The 22,014-nt window shown below is 33.1% G+C and overlaps 2 protein-coding genes across 4 annotated transcripts; both read left to right on the top strand.

Moving 5' to 3' along the window:
* On the top strand, positions 1-4,174 carry LOC137812685 (serine/threonine-protein phosphatase PP1). The gene is made up of 4 exons (XM_068614838.1): positions 1-543; positions 1,710-2,269; positions 2,809-3,021; positions 3,770-4,174. Exons 1-4 carry the CDS (start codon positions 366-368, stop codon positions 3,782-3,784), a joined length of 966 nt encoding a protein of 321 aa, XP_068470939.1. The 5' UTR covers positions 1-365; the 3' UTR covers positions 3,785-4,174.
* Positions 4,175-5,064: 890 nt separating this feature from the next.
* Positions 5,065-16,941, top strand: LOC137812684 (Transducin/WD40 repeat-like superfamily protein). Of its 3 annotated transcripts, none has more exons than XM_068614836.2 (9): positions 5,065-5,445; positions 5,540-8,125; positions 8,210-8,313; positions 9,103-9,172; positions 10,531-11,319; positions 12,594-12,796; positions 13,516-13,642; positions 15,630-15,836; positions 16,247-16,941. In XM_068614836.2, the coding sequence occupies exons 1-9, from the start codon at positions 5,284-5,286 to the stop codon at positions 16,388-16,390; spliced, it is 4,392 nt and encodes a 1,463-aa protein (XP_068470937.1). In that variant the 5' UTR covers positions 5,065-5,283; the 3' UTR covers positions 16,391-16,941. The 3 variants fall into 3 exon arrangements, 1 of the variants encoding a protein (XP_068470937.1); XR_011081273.2 differs by having other exon boundaries at positions 5,074-5,445; positions 12,578-12,796; XR_016518864.1 differs by lacking the exon at positions 9,103-9,172 and having other exon boundaries at positions 5,074-5,445.
* Positions 16,942-22,014: the final 5,073 nt, after the last annotated feature.

Genomic DNA, 22,014 nt, shown 5'->3' with positions numbered 1-22,014 from the left:
GAATATGAAGGTGTATTATTATTTGTCCTTGTCACAAGGAAGTAGAACTAGGGTAGGGTTGGTACCAGTGGCTACTCCCTCCGCCAAACCCAAAGAGTAACCAAACTATTGGCGACGTCGATGCTTCTCTAAACAACTCCGTTTCTCATTTCCGTTCTGGAAGCGGGGAAACGGCGCCTTTCCAATCACTCCATCGTCGTTTCGTTCCTTCCCCCGTTTTGCGTTTTGGATTCATTCGTTAAACCCTTTGCTTTGCCTTCTCTCTATCTCTTTTACCTTCTTCGGCTTTATCTTTAAGCCAAAGCGAGAACCCTTTTCTTCTCCTTCTCCATAACCCGATCCTCCGCTTTTCAAATTTTCGCGAGATGGACGAGAACTTGCTCGACGATATTATCCGCCGGCTCGTTGCGGCGAAGAACGGTAGAACCACCAAGCAGGTGCAGCTTACGGAGGCGGAAATTCGACAACTCTGCGCTTCCTCTAAAGAGATCTTTCTCAGTCAACCCAATCTTCTCGAACTTGAGGCTCCGATTAAGATTTGTGGTATATATATGTATCTATATTTTTCTGTAATTAGTTGATTGGTTAATTATAATTTATCATATTGCTTGTTGTTTTGTTGGTTTTTGTTTTGTGATAATTTTTCTGTAATTGAATGGAAAACGTTTGTGAAACTTGCATTTGATTCTGTTTATTTGTTGGGATTATCGTTGTTTGCATGGAATTGGAATTATGGAAGGATTAGGATTTGGCGTGAATATGGAGGTCTTAGGTTACGGCGTCATGCCTCTTTCGAATCTCTTTTGGTGCATTGAATTTGCTATGGGCCTTTTAGGTTGGTGTGGGTTGAAGATGGGATTGCTGCTCACTCTTTTGTTTGGTTTTCTTGCGGCTGTTTAGTGAACAGGTGAGGAAGTGGGAGGGAGCAAAGGGAAGTCTAGGATCAGTGGTGACAGCTACTGCATTTCTGAGATAATCAGCTACTTTTGCACAATTATTAACACTTCATTTGTGTGAAATTGTGTGTTGAGGAGTCTGCGTAAATGAAGAATTGTTTTGATGTTTTCTTGAATAGAATTTATGACTTCTAAAGTTCTATACCCCAATAGGTGCATTACCACACGCATGAACTGGTTTTCTGTAAGTTTGTTGTGCATCTGTCGTTGTGACGTATATAGCTGTTATGGACCGATAAGGGGGACCAAGGGTGGAAAAACAGAAGGGATGGCTTTGGTATTGTAGACAAGGTGCCCCTTCTGTCAGGCTTCTGCTGCCTTGTGATGTTTTCCTGGTTCGACCAAGTTGCTTGCCTTTATGACTTTTCCATGGTACTTAGTTTAAATGGCCAATAATTGTGACAACTCCCAAAGCCTACCCATCTAATTTTCTTTGTCATGAATTTAAATTTTAGGGTCGATGTGTTGGTTGCTGTATTTATTATTGTGCTTTGCACTAGAACATCTTTTCTGTTTTAAGTAGTAATGTCATGTTTGAGAAGTTGATTTATGTTAAATTGGTTAAACTTTTTACTGTTTTCTTGTTCAAATTTTAATGCCTCGCTGCTTCAGGTTTTTAATTTTTGGCACCTTTTTGGTTTGAGGCGGTAGAAGCCCTAGAACCTATAGGTTGTCTTCCCCTGCATTTGACCACTGTGTTATGCATATATGTTAAATAGTAGATGGCATCTGTGTTAAACGATTCATTTGCAGGAGATGTTCATGGCCAATACTCAGATCTTTTAAGGCTGTTTGAATACGGGGGATACCCACCTGAAGCAAATTATTTATTTCTTGGAGATTATGTTGATCGTGGTAAGCAGAGCATAGAGACAATATGTTTACTCCTTGCATACAAGGTCAAATACAAGGAGAACTTCTTTCTTCTCAGGGGCAACCATGAATGTGCCTCCATCAACCGTATATATGGTTTCTATGATGAGTGTAAGAGGAGGTTTAATGTTCGCATCTGGAAGACATTTACTGAATGCTTTAATTGTCTACCAGTTGCTGCCCTGATAGATGAGAAGATTCTTTGCATGCACGGTGGACTATCACCTGATCTTAAACATTTGGATCAGATACGGAATATTGCTCGTCCTATTGATGTGCCAGATCATGGTCTTCTTTGTGACCTTCTATGGGCTGATCCTGATAAAGATCTTGATGGGTGGGGCGAAAATGATCGAGGTGTGTCATTTACATTTGGGGCTGACAAGGTTGTTGAATTTCTTGAACAACATGATCTTGATCTAATTTGCAGAGCTCACCAGGTAAAGAAAACCTATAGTTTTGTTTTGTCCATTTCTCTACCGTTTGGCATGCATGACGTATACGTTTGCAATTTACCACTCATCTTGTTAATGTGAAATGAAAAATAATCACATGCATTGAGTAGATTCATTATTTTTTACGACTGACTGAGAATCGGAGGGGGAAAAAGAGACAGAATGCATGAGAATACGATTAATTTGGGTTTTGACCTCATGCATTGAGTATTGTAATAAAAATTATTATGTTTAATATTTTAATCCGTGATTTTCTAGTACCAGTTGAGTTTTTCTCTTTCTTTTCTTTACCATTTTGACACCTTGTAAATATCTGATTGTGTTTGATTGATCGTTTCTTTAATTCCAATTTTTTATAATGTACTTTTACTGCATTGTGTCTCTGTCTGTCTATTCTGATTTATTGGACATTTGTTTGGCTCTTCAGTCTTTATTCTTTTTGACGAATTGGTGAATCTGTCTATTAAAATATTGGTGAATCTGGTTTTGATGTTTTCCTTTTAAAATTTTGGGCCGTGTTTCAGGTTGTAGAGGATGGATATGAGTTTTTTGCCAAGCGTCAGCTGGTGACTATATTCTCCGCCCCTAATTACTGTGGTGAATTTGATAATGCTGGTGCTATGATGAGTGTGGATGACACCTTGACATGCTCTTTCCAAATACTTAAATCTTCTGAAAAGAAAGGGAAAGGTGGATCTGGCAACAACACATCAAGACCGGGAACTCCACCTCATAAGGTAAGAAGATTGAAATTCTTTTAAGACATTTTCTTGTTTATTAATATTTACTATTTATGTTTATGTATGTGGATAGCTATTTGTATGTTTTAATGTAAGTATGTGGCAAACTTGAGTTTTAATCAAGAAGGCGACTGTATCATAACTTCTAGGTCTATGTATTAACAAACATGATCTATGTCCATTACTTAAGTTGGTTATTGTACATATGAATAAATTAGTGTGGATTTAACCTGTTCAAAAGAGATCCAAGCCTCGCGGGGCTTTACCCATAAACACTGTTCACAATTATCTTAGACTTTTATACCAAAAAATCAATTTTCTGGATTAGCTACGTTCTATTTGGGGGCTTGAGCCTCAAGTCAAATAATGACCTATAGTGCAGAGCCCGTGTTGTGTTGTGAGGGGCTTGAGCTGCTTGCTCTTTGGGGCAATTTCCCTTAACGAGGTTTTGTACCTCCTTCACGTGGTCAAGGAGTCTCATGTTTGTGGATATCCAAATTCGTGTAGTTGTCTACCAATGTTGATTTCCCTTTTGTTTTTCTTTTGCAAGCCCATCAATGTGAGACAGGATGAATAAAAGGCGAAAAGTGGACTTTTGATTTTGCTAAATTACTTCAACATCTATTAATTGTGGCTTGAAAAACTTGGGAAAGTTTGCTAGCTGCCTTTTCATTCTATCATATGCTACCTATATTTTTTAAAATATACTACCGAATTCTGATCTATCTTTACCCTTTTGCATCAGGGTGGGAAGAATTAACATTTCCGATCCATACAAAGGTCGGTGAGCTGAATGGAGGCTTTCACTCTTCGTTTAGGTCAAAGGCTTATCGTTCTGTTGCCTGGAGTGATTCACAACATATATATAAAGCATGGTGCCTTCCTTCCTTGGCAACAAAACTAAAGACAGCGGCAAGGAACAAGGCTCTTCATTGTGCGACTAATTGACCCCCTTTCCTTTCTTTCTTCTTTCTCATAGTTTTTTTGATGTACAATGGAAATTCAAACCTTGTAAGGAGAAATCCGGATATCTTATTTTGTTGCGGGAAGTTTTAATTTAGGTTAAATTCATTTCTCCTTGCTTAAAAAATTTACATTTTATATTTTAGTCATTACTAATGAAATTTACACTTTAGTTCCCTGTGTTTTACATATCATTTGTATTGATTTTTACATAAAAAAATGTTATTGTTATAATTTTGGTACTATTAAAGAATTATTTTGAACCAGGCGATGTTTTTATGAATTGAAATGTAAGTTTTTAATGTTGTGATTAAATAAAGGAGTAGGGCTCCATACTGAGTGTGACAACCCAAACAAAAGCAAAATATATGTCGCCAGGCAATACAATATTTTAAATATATGTAAACATTAGAAATAGTTTAATAAGCATGCAATCGGTTAGTAACTTGAATAATGTTATAGGAGATTAAAATATCTTGATTTTTATGTTATCTTAAAAAAAACCATTAAACTAAAAGTCATAGTATGATGATTTAATATATTAGTTAAATATTTTGCATTCACTCCTACAAAGACTATCTATGTGACAGAAAAATGATCTTTAATTCTTATCATATACAAATTCTCGTTGAATCGGTGACAATTAAAATATTGCGAACTTAATCAAACAAAATTAGTTTGAGTTAATAACATTGGAAAAAAATTATATCAAAACAAACATATTTTTTTAACATTAACCTTGTCTTGTTTTTTAATTGATAAACAAAATATTTTTAGAAATAATAAAATTTAACCCAATTCTTTTTAAATATATCCAAGAATAACCGTCTTCATCATAATAATATTTTTGAAACTATCATCTTTGAAAATGTAGCATTATTTGGTGAAACAAATTTGTCCAAGAGGAAAGTCTATGTATCCCAAAACTTTAAAATTAATGGAAAGATGTGAACACGCGCAAATACAAAATTGAAAAATGCGTTACTTTAAATTTTCCATAAATAAACATTCCATAAATAAATGGCACAAAGAGATGTATATTTAGACCCAAAAAATAAATAGGTTGCTTTGGGGATTAAATAAACTGTGTTGTGCATTAACTGTAGTAAAATAAAAAACGTGAATCTAATCTAAGAAAGAAGCAACAGCGAATAGTGATCGAGTTCAAATCAAGTGTCCAAACCAAACCCCTTAATTTCAAACCAAAAGTGGCGAATGGAGTGATAGAGTAATCATCAAATGCGTTGTGTAATCGTTATCCAAGAAAAAACAATGAAGTGAGAAATTCGATTATCGATGAAGTGCAGATCGGTGGCATGCATATGGTCCGGCACGCCGTTCCCTCACCGCGTCACCGCCGTCGCCGCTTTGGCGGAACCACCGACGCCGACCTTTTACACAGCCGGATCGGATGGCTCCATCATCTGGTGGACCCTCTCCAGTTCCACTTCCACACCGGTATTTCCAATTTTCCTGTTCTCCTTTTTGAATTATCAAATAATTATAACAACTATTTCTCCTTCAATCGCTAAGAGCAGTGTCGATTTTGCAGCAAGTTAAGGCGGTCGGCGTGTTGTGCGGTCACGGCGCACCGGTTACCGATCTCGCTGTCTGTAGGCCCATTGCTGATGCAGGAAACGGTTATACTTCGAGTGCAAGTAAGTTCAGTGCGTTGATAAGTGCGTGTTGTGATGGTTTTCTCTGTGTGTGGAGCAAAAACAGTGGCCATTGCCGGTGCCGGAGGAAATTGCCGCCTTGGGTTGGCACTCCTCGCTTAATTAGAACCTTGCCTTCGACACCGAGATATGTGTGTATAGCGTGTTCTGTAGAGGGGAACGAAGGATTAATTGATAGAGAGACTCAGCCTAGGAAGCCTCCTAAGTGCACTATCCTTATTGTGGACTCGTATTCGCTTTCCATTACTCAAACTGTGTTTCATGGAAGTCTATCCATTGGTCCAATTAAGTTTATGGCACTGGTGTTGGGTGATGACGAGAAGAGAAACTCCGTGTTTGTGGCTGATTCGGCTGGGAGGCAGCAGATGGTTCCGATATCAGAGGATCGAGGGGAGAGCTTGGCGGGTTCACTTGGAGATAAAGGTCAATTGGAGACCTCTTTTTGCGATGAGGGATTGAGTGATGTGGAGCAGATTGTTTCGGTTGTAACGTATGGGAATGTTGTTGCTTCAATATTGGAAGATCGGTGTGTCTTCAGGTTGCTGAATCATAGTGTGATTGGAGAAGTTTCTTTTGTCGATAGCTTATTCAGTTTGGATCAGGGTTCTACTCAAACACATGCCATTGGTGGCATTTTTCTTGAAAATGATGATGTGGGGAATGTGTGCAATGGCAATGAATATGGAAACTCGATTACAGTACAATTTGTTGTGTGGAATAATGTAGGTTATGCAGTTATATATAATGTGTTGTATCAGAATGATGTTTTCCAATGTGAACCTCTTTCTGAGATTCCTGGTACTCGTTATCAACCTGATATGAGATTATCTGTTTTTTTTCAACAAGTAAATCAGTATCTTGTATGCATCAAGTCAATTTGCTTTAATTATGAGGAGCCTTTACTTTGGAGACCACTTGCCACAATCTGGTCATTGCATGATTTTGGTGATGAACCTGGTAGATTGTATCGTCAATGCAGAATGATCGGTTATGGTGTATCGTTCACCGAATGGTTTGAGAAATCGACTCAGCTCAAGGGGCTGGATGGTCTTGAGACTACTACTTTTGGTGTTAGTCCAAGTTCTGATAATGTAGACAACGAACTTGTTGATACTGGAAGTAGTTATTATGCATACAATGGGAAGGTCGTTACTTCCTCCATGATCATCTCTGAGAACCTTTTTACTCCTTATGCTGTTGTATACGGTTTTTTAAGTGGAGAAATAGAGGTTGTAAGGTTTGATCTGTTTCAAGGGATTAGCTTGGAAGATGCAGGTTCCAATCCTGATGAAAAGCCAACTGCATGCAAACAGTTCTTCTCAGGACATACAAATGCTGTACTTTGTTTGGCAGCTCATCAAATGATGGGTAGTGCCAAAAGCTGGACTTTTAAGCAGGTTTTGGTGTCTGGAAGTATGGATTGCACGATTCGAATATGGGATCTTGACACTGGCAGCCTTATCATGGTAATGCATCATCATGTGGCTCCTGTGCGTCAAATTATTCTTCCTCCATCTTTGACTGTGCATCCTTGGAGTAATTGCTTCCTTTCAGTAGGAGAGGATGCGTGTGTTGCTCTTGTTTCTCTAGAGACTCTGAGAGTGGAGAGAATCTTTCCTGGACACATTAACTATCCTTCTAAAGTTTTATGGGATGGAGCAAGAGGTTATATTTCTTGTCTCTGTCCAACACATTATGGAACTTCTGATGCTACTGATGTATTATACATTTGGGATGTAAAGACAGGCTCACGGGAACGAGTCTTACGTGGGACAGCTGCACATTCAATGTTTGACCATTTTTGTAAAAGCATCAGCATGAATTCCATATCTGGCACATTGCTGAATGGAAACACATCAGTCTCTTCCTTACTCCTTCCGATAGTTGATGATGCAAGGTTCTCTAACTCTCACTTAAATCGTTCAGACAACTTGCTTACATCATCAAGGTCGTCACCAAATATTTCAAATATGACTGAGCTGAATTCTTCCAAAACAAATGCAGGTAAAGAAATTTCAGTGAAGCCAGATTCATCCTCTCTGATTGGTCTTTTGAGTAGCAAGCTTCCTATCAAATGCGCTTGCCCTTTCCCAGGGATTGTGTCGCTGTGTTTTGATCTTTCATCCTTGATGTTATTATTTCAAAAGAATGAGTCCACCAAAAATGGTGGTGGCAAGCCAGTGAATATCAATTTGAAGCAGCAGGGAGTCCAGGAGAAAAATACCAGCTACCATAATTCAGAAACTTTAGAGGGGCATGACTTGGTTAACCTATTTGAAGAATACTTACTTCGATATAGCTTGTCATATCTACATTCATGGAGTGTAGACATAGAGCTTGATAATTTGTTGATAAGTGACATGAAGCTGAAGAGACCAGAAAATTTCATAGTAGGTTCTGGTCTGCAGGGGGATAAAGGGTCATTGACATTGACATTTCCTGCTCAGAGTGCTACTCCTGAGGTAATATTTTGGACATTATGTTGGGACATATTTCTTCTATCTCTGTTTTCAGTCATTCCTGAGACATTAAAAATTTCATTTCAGCTCTGGAAATCATCATCCGAGTTTTGTGCAATGAGATCATTGACAATGGTGTCCCTTGCCCAACGTTTGATTAGCTTGTCTCACTCTGGTTCAGCAGCCAGCAGGTATAGTGTCAGTTACATTAATAGGAAAGGAAAACACCCTGCACAAATCCAGTTATTTCTACTTGTACATTTTCTTTAGTTTTTAATAAATCTTTTAATTACAGCTTTTGATAATTTTTTCCACGGAGGAAACCCTTTTTTCCTAAACTGAACTTTTCTTAGAAATGTACTTTAAATTTAAAATTTACAAACCACATGAGATGTTTTTTTAAACGCTACAAAGTTTCCAAATCCTATTAGATGTTCTTCACAAACTGGAATAACCATCCATTTACTTAAATAGTTCCACGTGTTGTGGATCTCGTGCTACAGATGGATTCTTGGTATTATTAGAAACTTATCATCTTCTTGAAGTTTTTCTTGCAACATGAAAATAATAAGAAGAAAGAAAAATGCCCAGATTATCATGGCCAACAAGATATTTTTGATCCTACATTTGCTTATCAGTCTGCTGGTCAATCAGCCAGACAAGTTTGATATGTTTGTAATATTCTGAATAGAAAGTATTCATTACGTGTAGCATAAATAATAGTAGGTTTTAAATGCTGTTTTCATGATGCTTGCTAAGATTCTGTCCTCTGGTTTGCTATTATCATATATTTTTGCCCTCTTACTAATTTGACTTTTACTGTTTGGGTAATGGTGTTTTGTTGCAGTTTGTAATGTGTTTTTCCCTTTTTAAAAAGCCGAATTCTTTAATTTATTAGATAATTATTCTTAAATTATTTTCTAAAAATGTACTCAGTTCAAAAAAATGTGCTGATGATTGGTAGTATCATATGCATGCAGTGGTTTAGCAGCCTTTTATACTCGGAATTTCCTGGAAAATTTTCCAGATGTGAAGCCACCTTCATTACAGGTTGTAATATGTAAATGTGCTTTATAGCTTTATAATTTTATTTGCAATTGATTTTATGCATGTCCTATGTTATTTGTGGTGTGATTTGTGTAGAATATATAATAACTTGGGATGCATCACACTGCATTAGACATGAGCCAACTCTTAATAAGAGAATAAGATTTGGAGGAATATTTCAAACGAAATAAATAATAGGAGACTAGTGGTTATGTTTAGGTGGTTTCAGGGGCAAAGGAGGTTACGTAGTTAAATTTGGCAAATTGTAATACGAATGTATCTTTTTGGTAAATAACCAAAACTAAGATTTTCAGTGGGAGAAGGGAGTGCCAAGGATTCTTCCTCTTGTATTCTACACTTTGAATACCGATATTAATCTTTCTACCTTTCTCTTTCTTTCCTATTCCTTTTAGTTCTTGTGAATCCTTAGCCTTTGTTCTGTTTTAGAATCTTATCTTTTATTTCTTTTGCAATATCTGTTATTTCTATTTTCTTTAATTTGCATTCTTTTTAGTCAATTTTTTGGCATAGTGCTGCACATCTTCACAAATGTATCTTGTAAATTCATTTCTCAAAGAGGAAAAGAGTTACAATTCAGTTTAGCTCAAGCAGTTCGATTTAGAAGTAATTCAGTTTTTTAAAAAACTAAATTAAAATAATAGTTCAGCTTTTTTCAAAACAATTGTAATTCAGTTCAATTTTTTAACTGCCCTAGCCGTGAGGAACGAGTATTGCAGAAATAGTACCATATATATGTTTGGTACTTTTAAGGGTACAACTGACTGGAACACAAGTTATAATCCTCTCCTCCTACACTCCTCATAAAAATTGCATCATTATGCTGCAATATTCTCTAAAACAAAAAAAATTAGGTAGTTGGAGGAAATAGATTAAAGCAAGGAGAAAATCCTCAATTGTTTTGCCTTCATAGTGTGATCATTCCTCTTTCTTGCTTGTCTAAAATTTCCTTTCGAGGACAAATTTTGGTTTCAAATAACTAATTGGCCATTGAACGTTGTCCATTATGTTTTTTATAATAAGCTCCTCTAAAGGGAGATTTACTTTCTCACTTAAGAAACAAATTTAGAGGAGCTTTGTCCATGTTTCTTGTGTTCTTGAGATAGCTTAAAATCTGGCAGTCTAGCCCATTCTCTATGCTGCAGCATAACATTTTACGAAAGCTATTTTTATTTATATATTTGTTCCATAAGATGATATTACTAGGATGATCAATTCCAATGTTGATTAGTATTGTTTGTAGTTTGTCATTATGGGTGGTGGACAGTGCCCATGCATTGGGTTATTAAAAACTTCCCAATTACTTGATATCACCTTCTGAAGGCTATCTCCTCTTTTTGCAGCTCTTGGTGGCTTTTTGGCAAGATGAAAGTGAACATGTGCGTATGGCTGCACGCTCTATATTTCATTGTGCTGCCTCTCATGTTATTCCTCTACCTCTACGCAATTTGAAACCTACCGAGTCACACAATATGAGTTTTCATACTGGAAGTATAGACGAGCATAATCTAGGAAATATGAGGGAAGATAGTATATCTCCTAAGGTAGAAAAACAAGGAATTTCCCAAGATGAGGAATCCAAGATACTTGCTTGGCTAGAATCATTTGAAGTGCATGATTGGATTTCTTGTGTTGGTGGAACTAGTCAGGATGCAATGACATCTCACATTACTGTTGCTGGTGCACTGGCTATCTGGTATCCTAGTCTTATAAAGCCAGGTCTTGCCAGGTTAGTTGTTCATCCGTTAATGAAGTTGGCTATGGCTATGAATGAGAAGTATAGCTCCACTGCTGCTGAGCTCCTTGCAGAGGGCATGGAGAGTACATGGAAAGAATGCATTGTCTCTGAGATTCCACGTCTGATTGGGGATATTTTTTTTCAAGTAGAGTTGAGTGGCCCATCTTCCAAGTCAGTGAAAGAAATTTCAGATGCATCTTTTTCTATTAAAAAGACTTTGGTGGAGGTTCTTCTTCCAAGTTTAGCTATGGCTGATATAGCAGGCTTTTTGGCTGTGATTGAAAGTCAAATTTGGTCTACTGCATCTGATTCACCTGTCCATATGGTGTCGTTGTTGACTCTTATAAGGATCATGCATGGTTCTCCAAAGCATTTGGCTCAATACCTTGACAAGGTTTGTGAAAATACTTGTTGCTAAGACTAACCTTATTTTTATAATTCTTTCGGGTAGAAATCTTACTGCTTCTAATTCTGGGTTGATTTTTCACCTGACTTCATGTTTTTGGTTCAATATCTACCTCAGGGTGTTCATTTATATTTATTTTTTTTGGCTTATATCCACCTTTGATCCTCATTGTTTTGCGACTTTGCAAATTTTGGACCCTATAAAAAATTAATTTTGGTCCCTTACTAATATGTCATTCAATCGCTAACAAAAAACACTAATGTGTCTGTTAGTGATATTAGGTGTTAACACTTGTCATTAAACCTTGCTATTAATATTATGCGTGAATAAATAGCTAACAATGTTATCATAACCGGACAGACCAACATTTTTCTGTTAGCACTTGAATTACATTCAGTGGTGGAGCAAAATTGCTTAATTTGGAAAAATTAGAGGACTAAATGTGCAATTAAATTTTATAGGGACCAAAATTTGCATCTTTGCATATCTATGGGGACCAAAAGTCGTTAAGTCTATTTCTTTTCTTGTTTTATTATTGTTCAATTTCCGTTTGCTAGATGTGAATCCTTGAAATTAAACATTTTAGCATATACTCCTTCAGAGAATGACTATTATTTGGAGAGAATTATATCCAAGGAGCATTTGCTTTTCAATAATGATACTTTATTATTTAAATGTGAATTTTACTTTTTAGAAAATAAAATATCTTTAACATTTTGATATCATATGTTTTATTGCTGTGGTAAAGGGAGACACTGAAAAAGTTATAGGCAAAATTATTAAGAAAGATTTAAACGTTAATAATAAACAGGCATGATTTATGACAAAACATTAGGGCATCCTTTGGTCCATGTAACTAAGCTCACTAGCGGGATAAACCTTGGGTGTTGTTTTCTTACTTATATACTAATTTTGACAGCTAGAACTATTTGGTATTTATGCTGTGCAAACTGAATCTTATCGGTATCTCTCAGTTCTTCATTTTAGATATACGTTTGTTTCATATGGGTTTTTGTGTACTTTCTTATAATGAATTTCCTATTATTATCTCTTTCATTACTTATTTCTGTTCTTTTCTATTCCTGATGGTTGGGAGTGGATTGATTCTCTATTTAGAGAGGCTATCATATTTTTGTACTGAAACATGTGCAACATAAGATCTGCTAGTATTTCTGTCTTCTCCTTAAGATTTAAATCCATACCGCTTATTTGTTTTGAAACATTGAAACATGAATTTTTGTGACAGTTTGTCAGATCTGCAGGTGGTCAACTTCATTTTACAGACTATAGATCCTAGCAACTCAGTCATGCGGAAGGCATGCTTCCAGAGTTCAATGACAACTTTCAAGGAACTTGTACGTGTATATCCCATGGTGGCTGTCAATGATTCATGGACCAAACTAGCAGTTGGAGATGTGATTGGAGAAATTAACACCGCAAACATCAGGGTTTATGATATGCAAAGGTATTAGGATTCAGAGATAGATTATAATTATTAGTTCAGAATGGATTCAGGCCGAAATGTTGAAATATCCTCCAATTTCTGTCTCTCTTGTACTTGAGGAAAGTGCGCTTGATTTTGTGTCATTTATATATTATATGCTGGGTGGGAAGGTCAAAGCAATAAAAACCATTAGAAGTACCAAGTAGAATTAATTAAAATTTTGAAAGGAAAGAATAACAATAATAGTATATTTAAGGGGGGAAAGAGAGGTTTTGGGGGTCTATACTGACTTCTTAGTCTTACCCCCCTGATTATATCTTCCTAAGCAGCTGACTGGTATTTTTCTTTGCTGTGATGGTATTCTTCAAGATCATATCAGAAAATGATGGAGAAAATCACTTCAACAAAACATGGTTTTAGTTTCCATTTTCAAATAATTTGTGACTAAAATTATCATTTAATAAGTTGTACCGTCGTTACCATGGTTAAGCTATGTATGATGAGATAGACAATTTTTTAAGAACTTTAAAGGTTTGATGAAATGAATTAGAAATTTATTATGGACCTAACCTACGTCCCCAGTTTATACTGTAATAACATTTATTTCTTTCTTTCTTTCTTGCTCTTGCCCTTCTGTGGTTCCCTTTTTCCTAATTCGAAATGTTGTCATGTGTTTCTTCTCTCAGAAATCTGAAGAGATAAAAATTTCCTAAATGGAGAGCCTTCGTTTTTTTATGCAGTGTGACAATGATAAAGGTTTTGGATGCAAGTGGGCCTCCTGGACTTCCTACTCTACTCCCAGCATCATCATCAGGAACAATGTTGACCACTGCTATTTCAGCACTGAGCTTTTCACCAGATGGAGAGGTACTGACAAATTTTGCTGATAAAAACCTTGACTACATGGTGTTTCATGATATGATTTAGTTGGTAGGTTTTGGATTAGCTAACCAAATAATTATATATAAAGAGTTGATCTTATTCAGAATCTTAATTATATTAAACGAACTATAAACTCTGATATATCTGTGACTGAAATATGCGCTGCTACTGGCTTCAGATCATATGTTACTATGATAATGTGATTAATAAAATCAGTTGGGAATTAGTTAGACTGCTCAAAAGACTAACAGGGAATCCTCACAACTTAACTTCCTGACAGACTTCCTTGTGGCTCCCACCCAATTTTGTTCACTATATTGTTTTTTATGATTTAAGTAAGCTTTTCACATTGGTTCACTTCACTATACTTGATTCGACCTATTTAAATAAGACGAAAACCTTTCTTTCACATGTATTCTTTTCCCAAAATCTGAGTGTGGTGTTAACCAGAGAAAGCAATCTTGTATGGTCATAGTGCCTATAGGTACAATCAACTTGTATGCGCATAATTTCCATAGATTTTATCAGAATTATTATTATTTTGATAGATTTTGAACTTTTGATTGATTTGCCTTTAGGAAATCAGCTCACGCAAGTATTACTCATAAAACAGTTGGGTTTCTCTTCCCCCTCTCCTGTCCTCCTTACTTTGAAATTGGTTCAGAATATCGCTATATAATTATTAGAGAGTGGACTTTAAGCCTAACTCAACCCTATAAAACCGGCTCATGAGGTGAGGTTTGCACCCACTTATATACAATGAAAGGCTCTAATATCTAATCGATGTGGGATCTCCAACACACCCCCCTCACGCCGAGACTGCCAACTCGTGCGTGGGACTATATATTATGGGTGGTCCGATAGCGGCTCGATAGCGGGTGGCACGATAGGCCCAACACAAACACTAGCTAGAATAGGCTCGAAATGGCTCTGATACCATATTAGAGAGTGAACTTTAAGCCTAACTCAACCCCATAAAACCGGCTCATGAGGTGAGGTTTGCACCCACTTATATACAATGAAAGTCTCTAATCTCTAATCGATGTGAGATCTCTAACAATAATCAGTATATTTCTCCTCTCTTAGTAAGATAATGAAGTTGTCATTTCCATTCAAACTTGTACTTATTTTTTTTTATTTCTGGTCTAAAAGAGTAACCAAATTGCTAGAGATAGAATTAAACTCAGAAAAAACTATAGGCAAAACCATTCAAAAGAATTTAGATATATAGAAATGTTTCATGACAGAACATTATAGCGTCATAAATCACTTGATCCATGGAGTTGACCCATTCTGGTGAGGAAAGGCTGGATTGTTGTTTTCTGCTGGAACATACACTTTGAATTTAATAGAAAATGTTTGAAAACTTGTTTATTTTTTATGCAGAAGGAGAAATGCATCGGAGTATGTGTACCATGCTCCAGAATTTAGGTGTAATAATTTCCAAATCTTTCCAAAAACAAGTCCTGTATGGATATTATTAGGAAGTTTATAAAGGTTTGCTTTAGTCTCTGTTTCACTCTGCAAGGATCAGGATTAGGATCACACGAACATCCATACTCTTTCTATTGGAGAAAGAGATATTTGTGAACTTTTTGGAAGTAATGATCAAGAAAGGGATAAATTCTTTAGTTCTTATCCTTCTGGACAAATAAAAGGATTCCTAACGAGTGCTACACTTCCTATTATTGCCTACAAAATCAGGAGCTGAATTTGTTAAATAAGAAGTAAAACCCTCAAAATAATTCGATTTTCAATAAATATCAATGAGTAGTGTGTCCAGAAGAGAATGTGCTGCTAGTATTTCTTTTTCCTGATTATTCAATACCACTTTTAATTTCTGCATGACCCCATTTTATGCCAAATAGTGTTTCTTCTTTATCGATTATTTGCTTCAAGATTGGTACTTAGTGTAAGTATCTCAAACTGATATTTCTTTCCCTCCTATACCCCAAATATTCTTCACTGATAGGGGCTGGTGGCTTTTTCTGATAATGGGCTACTGATTAGATGGTGGTCACTGGGATCTTTCTGGTGGGAGAAACTAAGCCGGAACTTTGTTCCTGTCCAGTGCACCAAACTAATATTTGTTCCTCCTTGGGAAGGATTTTCACCTAATTTTTCAAGATCAAGCATAATGGCCAATATTTTGGAAACTGATAGGTTGCTGAACTTTCAGGTAATCTTTATATATCTTTTTTTTCTTTTTTTTTACTGAAGCTATTTACATCCAGCGAATGAGCCTAGAATCAGTCTCGAACTGAAACCGATACCTGAGGGGAAGATACAATGAGTTGTATAAAGTTATAATTAGCAGGAAAATTCAACCGCTAAGGTGGATACTCCTTATTAGTAATTAGTTTAACTAAGTACATGATGAAAACATAATAAAAAGTTGGTTGAAAGCATACTAAAATACATAATTGGTTGAGATGCACGAATATAAATGGTAAATAGATCGGATGAAAATGTTTCTACATTTCACCATCTTTATTAGGAGTCATAAGGTCACTAATTAATTAAGTCATCTACTATGTGAGCAAATTTATTTCTTATATTGAGAAATGCCACCTATATTTCCTTTTGTAGGATAATGCGAAGGATTCAAATCACGGGGACAGTCCAAGACAATTGCTTCATAATTTGGATCTCTCCTATAGACTTGAATGGGTTGAGGGGCGGAAAGTACTTCTTACAAGACACGGTCATGAATTGGGCACTTTTCAGTTATAAGCGTCTACTAGTGCCTATTCTTTGAAATTCTTGCTGAGAATTCATTGATTCCATATTTAGTTGAGGCTCTCATGAAACGACACTTTAGGTTCTATAGCCAGCCCAAGCTAGCAACAGAAGATTTTTTATTAGCTCATACTTCCATACAAATTGAAAAGTTATTCAACGGAGCTCTTATAATTTGAGACACCGCATTTTTTGAGGAATTTTTAATGTAAGCTTGACTTGATGATACCACTACAAGGAGCCAATTGGATGGTGTTAGTATGAGTTGAGATACTTTGGCTATCTTTTAGATGAAATACCGGGAAAAGGAAGAAGTAAGCCATACAACATAGTAACTACGAAATTATTTGCAGTTAGGGAAGGAATAACCATTATGGTTGACTATTTGGTCTCTATCTATGAATAAGTTAAGTAGTTTCTGAAGTCCCCGAAGAATAATCTGTAAAAAGGTCTTCACAGATTGTGTAATCTTTATATATATGTGGACAGAAATTACGTTAATCTGTCCCCAATTGTTCAGAGAGCATCCCCTTAAATTTTGTATAGATCTCTGGCTTCTCATGATGCAGTTTATTTGAGTTTTTTTTTTTCTTTTTCTGAGGATCACATTGATTTGATCATGCTCACGTAATATTTGATTAAACGAAAGGAAAGCAAATAAGACAAGAAGACCAAGGTTCCGTGTGCTAGTTATATTATATGTAAAAATAACAAGATTATTATATATCAATGTAGTGTAGCTTTATTTATACCTCCTTCAGTTGGACAAGTTGAATTACTATAATGAAAGAGTGAAAGAATGATGAACTCCACCGTGATTGAATACAAGAATTCTGTGAGATTTCAGGTGAGACACTTTTAAGAGGAACTGCTTGAACATGCAGAATTGTCCAAGAATAGTGAGAAAAGGAGATACCAAGAAGTATTATTTTACATATTAGTAATTCATCATAGATGAATCTCAATGATATAGTTTTTAGTTATGTACAGAAACAAGGGATGAACTGTTGCGGACTGTTATGTGGCTATAGCCTAATGGCCAATTCAAAAGTCCAATAGTTCCTTTTGGAAAACCCAAGGGTAAAGTCAATGGTCTTTGTTCAACCGTGATTTCTGTGATATTTAGTTTTAAAAAAAACCTTTTAAGTCAACATCCCGCTGTTATGGCTTGTCACTGAAAGGCATGGTTGTAACATGGAATTGTTTACCTGTTCTTTCTCATTTTAATAAAATGTCACCTACTCTTAACTTTTGTGAAAACTATACCTATAAAGCTATACCCTTTTGAATGATTTTTTCTTCAAATCAACCTTCTACAACACAATTATTACAAGTGCAAATGATTATAACCAGAGAGATCTCTCCTACAACCTACAATTTAATTGTAATTTGTTTAACCTTTTATATTAAATTACTTAGCAGGAACACACATCAACTGGTGCTATTTCTACTTATCCAAGGATTGAGATTGAATGTTTCTTACTGCCTACATTGAGTTTGGATAGAACTTATAATTAAATATGAATAAAATAGAATGTGGGGATAATGGGTAGAAGAAAAAAAATATAAAAATATGAATGTGTAATAGTTTTGTGGATGTAATACCTCTTTTCACCAATTGAAAGATAGTTTATAATAATATATAAAAGGCATATCACTTTTTTATAACTATTAACTTTACCATTACTTATAACATTTTAATGATTTTTTAAAATAAAAACTACTGTTATTTTTAACTTAAATTGTGAATCTTCGTTCAACAAATACAGAAAAATAAACTACTACTGAGTGGATAAATAAAATAATTTGAAAACAATATTTCCAATACTAAAATCAAATAGTGAAAAACAGAGCAAATAACATTGACAATTACTAATCTTACAAGATAACCTCAATTTCTTAGACATATGGTTCTGACATCATTCACAACAACTGGTGTCAAATCAAAACATACTTAATCCTTTTAGATATATCTTCAAATACAAAATGTGTTTCTCTAATACTGCGTTTGTTTTCCTTAATTTACTGTTTATAGAAAAAGAAGGGGATATGAGGTTTTTTACCTTCAACCACCATGAATGAAAAAGAAAAGTAAGTTTCCCCCAAACAATGTATATTCAACATCAGTGTAAATAACTATTTTCTATTGAAAATATAAATTTACTATTCTCCAATTTAAATATGTATACTCAATTCAAGACAAGATATTTAACTTTTAAAAGATAAAAAAAAATAATTTTAGTTATAAAGAAAAGTTTTAAAATTAGTTAATACTCCAAACAATTGGTATAAAACATTAAGTTCATCAATTAAATCTAAAAATTGTTTTCCAACATATATTATTTGACAAAATTTAAATTAAAAATTGAAAATGTTACATTATTTTAGTTATGGGATGAAAGCCAGTTATAATTCTGAAATAGAATTTAATCTTAGAATTTGAATGTGAGTAACTATGAATTGAACTAAAATTTGAAAAACTGGGAAAAATTAATTACATTCCTTAATTAAATTAATTGTATTTTATAAGTGTATGCCATTAATACTTAAGAATGGGAAACAATATGGATTATGTCTTCCAGTCTCAATTATGTTCAAACAGAAACACATGATTGATTATGTACCTCATTCTATATAATATTAAATACGGTCAAACGTAATTAATTTAATTATGAATGTGATTCTTAATTATTTAATTTTTTTCTTAGAAAAGTTAGTTTATATTTATTTTGAATTTAAATAAAAAATATCACAAACTAAAAGGTAAATTAAATATGATAAATAAATTGAAAAAGTTATATTGATGAATAACTCAAATGGTCACAATAATTAATATGTTTATTCATTGTTATTTTAACCGTTTTTTTATTTAAATTGAAACAAAATTAAGTTTAATTAAATATTAGGGATTTTTTATTCCTTGTAAATAAATATTAATAAAATAATTAAATTTATATAGAAGTATAAAATTATATTAAAAATGTATTATTCTTTAAATCAATGTAATTTTATGAAATGTTATTAACATAAAAAATTTAAATATTATTAATTTTATAAATTATTTAATTTATAATAATCATCTTTCAATTTTAATTTATATTAATTTTTATTTAAATTTTGTAATTTACTATATTACCCAATTAAATGAAAAAATATCCTCTTTCACTAAATTGGAAGATTTATAGGGAAGGATAGGAATAAAAAACTCTAATTAATTATATACTTATTATTTTTTAATAATTAATTTTTATATAAATAATTAAAATAAAATATTTAAATAGTAAATGAAATAAAATTAATTAATTTAAATTTCAGCAATTTGTAAAGTAATTTATTTTAATATATTATTATTTTAAATATAATTTTTATTTGTTAAATTTTATAAAAAAAAATTCATTTTAATTGAACTTTATTTTAAATCTAATTTATATTTTTTAAATTATTTTTACATCAAATTATTTCTAAATATTTATTTTACATATATATTTAATTATATTAATATAAAAAAATTATTCTATTACAATAATCAAATTAATTACAATTTATTTATTTATTTTCTCTTACTTTTTTTAGTCCAAATAACCACGGTTTATATATTATTTTTTTCTGTTTTTTTTTTTAATTTCCTTTAATCTAAACACAGTGAAATGAAATCTAGTATGAATTGCCCCGTGTGCGTGGCTTGGGGAAATATTGGTAACTTTTGGCGTACGAGTAGAATAAAATTCAACAACTTATTTTATTCCAATATTCTTTTTTATTCTATTCCTTTTAATGTGAAATGAAAATGTATTTTTATAATTTAAAATGAACCTAAAACAAAATTCTGTACCTAGCAAAAACATAAATCAAAACTTACTTATTATATTTGTTTTCTTTCAATTTAGTAAGTATTCTCTTTTAATTTAGTAAGTCTACTGAATATTACAAATGAGTATGAAAAAATGACACATAAATTACAATATTTCAATGAAATTTATGATAGCTTAAAATACCCATAAAATATATGAATTCAATATCTTCTAATCAAAAGATACAAAGACTTTAAGATAAAGTATTTATATTCTTCCTTTTTATGGGTTCCGAGTACATAATTCTTTATTTTCTCTTCTAACAATTAAACTATTGATTATCTTGATTATTAGTTAATTAAAATATTTCTTTTAAAAGTACTGATTCTCCTTAATAGTCCAAACTCATTAGTAACTAAAATTTAACAATGAATACATTTGCTTAATTATCGGATAAATTATTTAGATCTTTATATTATGTAATTGTTCTTTGAAAAGGATCTATTATCTCTTTTATTATAGTTTCATACAGAAGCATATAGTCTAAGTGGGACCACAGCCTAAAAGACAAACTTTAAATTGTATATAAATATATATATATATATATATATATCATGAGGGACGATAAAAAAAAAGGTATATAATCTCTAAAAACTAAAATACTATATGAAAATTCTTCCAATACTCACTGTAAATATTCTTTTGTTGTTGACACACTTCTGAAGGTGATATATGATGAAAGGAACTTTACCCTCAAATATTCGGTGAAGCCATTTAAGGTGACTGTTGAATACAAGCTCCAATCTTACCCAAAACATCTACAAAAAGAGCAAAGAGAAACCAAAAAATGAGTTTTACATGAAAAACAAGAGTGAGAATGACGATAATGGCCGGAATCCTATCAAAGTGTAAAAAGAAGAAACTTGCATACTAGAACAAGTTGTTAAAAATATTTAGTTCAAAACTAAATTTTATTAAAAACAAATATTAGTGAACACTACAATCAAATCATGAACTAGAAATCAATTTTTAGAAACCAAAATAATTAGTTGCAATAGTAATTAAATTAGAGATCATTTTAGAAACTAAAAAAAAATTGGTTTCTAAATTAGTTTATATTATTGTTAAACAGTTTCTAAATTGGTATCTAATTAGCAACAAAGATTTTAACTACCAATTATTTAGTTTCTAAATTTGGTAGCAAATTAGTCACTATATTAACTAAATTAGAGACATGTTATAAACTTAAAAATTTATTAGTATCTAAAATAGTTTCTATTATTAATAAAAATTTATAAAATAGTTTCTAAATTGATATCTAACTATTAGCTACCAAGTAGCTACTAACTACTTGTGGTTTAAATTAGTCTCTATTAGTCTTAAGTACTTATGTTCTAAATTAATTTTTATTAGTTCTATAGATGCTAATTAAAATCTAAAATATTAGTAGCTAAAACCTTGGTAGTTAATTTAGATATCCATTTTAAAATTATTTTATAATATTTTATTAATAATAGAAATCACATTAAATATAAATAATTTTTTAATTTCTAAATCAGTAAATACAGTTGATTAATTTTATTTTTTTTGTCTCATTGTATGTTAAAAACCTAAATATTTTATCAATTTGTTACAAACTAAAAACCTAGCCTGAGTATATTTCAAGTCAATAAGGGCAAATAGTTAGAAGATGACAAACAAATATCACAAGAGGAACCTTCAAAAAAATCTAAAGATAGCCCAAAAACCTTAATCAGATCTGGGATGAAGAATGAAAGATTGACTAATTAAAGATGGAAATGAGAAAAAGAAAAGAAAGGGAAAAGA

The sequence above is a fragment of the Phaseolus vulgaris genome, chromosome 2 (assembly GCF_051622355.1).
Source record: "Phaseolus vulgaris cultivar YP4 chromosome 2, ASM5162235v1, whole genome shotgun sequence".
Taxonomy (NCBI): domain Eukaryota; kingdom Viridiplantae; phylum Streptophyta; class Magnoliopsida; order Fabales; family Fabaceae; genus Phaseolus; species Phaseolus vulgaris.
This window is presented reverse-complemented; position numbering and strand designations above follow the sequence as displayed.

Excerpts from the sequence above, each read along its gene's own strand:
- LOC137812685 (XM_068614838.1), top strand. The coding sequence starts at position 366 with ATGGACGAGAACTTGCTCGACGATATTATCCGCCGGCTCGTTGCGGCG. Across the intron at positions 544-1,709 it reads GGCTCCGATTAAGATTTGTG|GAGATGTTCATGGCCAATAC; the intron begins GTATATATATGT and ends ATTCATTTGCAG. Across the intron at positions 2,270-2,808 it reads TAATTTGCAGAGCTCACCAG|GTTGTAGAGGATGGATATGA; the intron begins GTAAAGAAAACC and ends GCCGTGTTTCAG.
- LOC137812684 (XM_068614836.2), top strand. The coding sequence starts at position 5,284 with ATGAAGTGCAGATCGGTGGCATGCATATGGTCCGGCACGCCGTTCCCT. Across the intron at positions 12,797-13,515 it reads AGGGTTTATGATATGCAAAG|TGTGACAATGATAAAGGTTT; the intron begins GTATTAGGATTC and ends TTTTTTATGCAG. Across the intron at positions 15,837-16,246 it reads ATAGGTTGCTGAACTTTCAG|GATAATGCGAAGGATTCAAA; the intron begins GTAATCTTTATA and ends TTCCTTTTGTAG.